Source organism: Bidens hawaiensis, unplaced genomic scaffold (genome assembly GCF_021521415.1).
Source record: "Bidens hawaiensis isolate Kalapana, Puna unplaced genomic scaffold, B.hawaiensis_p1.1 tig00017050_1, whole genome shotgun sequence".
Classification (NCBI taxonomy): Eukaryota; Viridiplantae; Streptophyta; class Magnoliopsida; order Asterales; family Asteraceae; genus Bidens; species Bidens hawaiensis.
Genome location: NW_027492581.1, coordinates 383,172 through 385,000, shown reverse-complemented (window position 1 = coordinate 385,000; position 1,829 = coordinate 383,172). Strand labels below are relative to the sequence as shown.

General features: G+C 40.6%; 1 protein-coding gene across 1 annotated transcript in view; it reads right to left on the bottom strand.

Annotated features, from left to right (window-relative positions):
- The window catches only part of LOC143552906 (uncharacterized), a 206-nt gene extending 149 nt beyond the window's left edge, over positions 1–57 (bottom strand). Inside the window, exon 1 of the mRNA XM_077043013.1 lies at positions 1–57. This exon is cut by the window's left edge and continues 149 nt beyond it. Within this exon, the coding sequence (XP_076899128.1) occupies positions 1–55 (55 nt within the window). The 5' untranslated portion in view covers positions 56–57.
- Between the last annotated feature and the right edge of the window lie 1,772 nt (positions 58–1,829).

Here is a 1,829-nt window from a genome sequence, read left to right as displayed (position 1 = left end):
CTTGTTGTTGTCCGACAATCCTCTCATCTTCATCGCACACAAATACTAAACACATGCTTGGTTTGTTTGTTTGTTTAGAAGTTGACAACAATATTAAACGTCTAGGTAGTTAATTAATAATTCAAGTATCGATTAATGTGTAACTAGTATTTATATAGGATGAAGATGTTTGATTGGGATGAATAGACTCAGGTGGGCCCACAATATAGTATAATTATGAAGATGATGATGGGACGGGCAGGGAATGCTCTTATGTGGCTTGTGCATGATTAGGGAGACCATTTTAATTTTATAGAATGATTTGGATATGGGGTACGTGTCATTAACATGTTATTTGAGTGACATGTAACGTCCAAGTAAGCAAAAATGCAAATTTTGTTTTACGGGTATAATAGTTTTGTAGCCCATCATATCGACATGTTATTTTTTTTTCCTTTCCTTTTATAATTAAGTTAAACAAATGAAAACTACATAAAATTAAATAAATTATAAAAACATTAAAATTAAAAAAAGAAATACTAAAAAAAATGCATAACAAAAAAACCCAATAAAACTAATAACTAATTTCTTAGGTTGCAAAATTCACACATTTTTTGTACTCGTCGTTATTCCAATAATGCGACTTTTTCGTTAAACCCGTTTGAGATGAGGAATTCGTAGTTTCGTCCCATTTGTTTCAATTCAATATATCGGCAAACCGTTCGTTGGTTTCGTTGCTATGTTGGAAGGTAGCGGTGTGTTCCACATTTTGGGTTTCGAAACGACTGAAGATATTGTTTAGTCGGTCCAGTTCTGCGTTGGCCCCCCACATCGGCTCGTGTCGACGAACCCTCCACAATTTTTGCATTCTTTTTTCTTCCTCTCCCACGGGGTCGAGCCAACTCTTGTACGTCGCCGTCCCCTAAATTAACCACATCATCCTCGTCTTCGTCGTCAACCGGGGGGTTACGAGTATCGGAGGGTGTTGCGGGTGTGCTCGGATTTGTCGAATACGAGGTCTTCGAATGTTTTGTTGCCCGTGATGATGCGTCGGATAGTCAAGCGACCGGAAGGTGGGTGCCCCGTTTTGTTTCAGGCAAACCCCGAAGTTTTTCCCATGAAGTTAAATACTTAAACGTCTTTCCTTGCCACCCTTCTGGTTGCCCTGAGTTCGAAAGTTGGTTAACCCTCGAGATTGGATATTGGCATCGTTTTGCCAACTACGGCAACTGGGTCCCTTCAATCAGTTGTATGTCCCAACATATTTTTGGCATTCTTGGTTTACGACCTTCCAATAGGCTTGAACCGCTTCCTTGCCTTGGTATTCAACCGGTTTGCCTGTTATCTCGAGCCACACTTTAAATACTTTCTTCCAAAATATTCCGACGCTTGATAGTTTGCTAAAATTAAATTATTTTCACAATTATTATTAATTTTAAATAAATACTAAATAAAGTTAAATAAATACTTAATATTAATCTTACAAACGCCGGGATCCTCCGAAATGGCAATCCAAGTTCGTGTGAGAGCTACTTCCTACTCCTCCGTCCACGCTAAGTACTCATGTGGAGCCTCCGGCTTCCTTGGTTCCTTCTTTTTGTGTTAACGAGCCGCTTTTCGGGTTGAACCGGAGGCCCGTGTCTATTGAGTCTCCGGCACCGTCTCCGACTCCGGTTAGCTAGATTCGAACACCGGCATGGGGTTTTGGTGGCTGAGGAAGTTGGCGTACATGCTTAAGTTCGGGTCGGGAAAAGGAAATACCGAAATAGATAGTTTAGGTTCGGTTGGTTTCCGTGTTCGGGAAGTTGGTTTGTTGGTTTTGCGGAGTAGGGTGTTGGCCAAAACTGAGC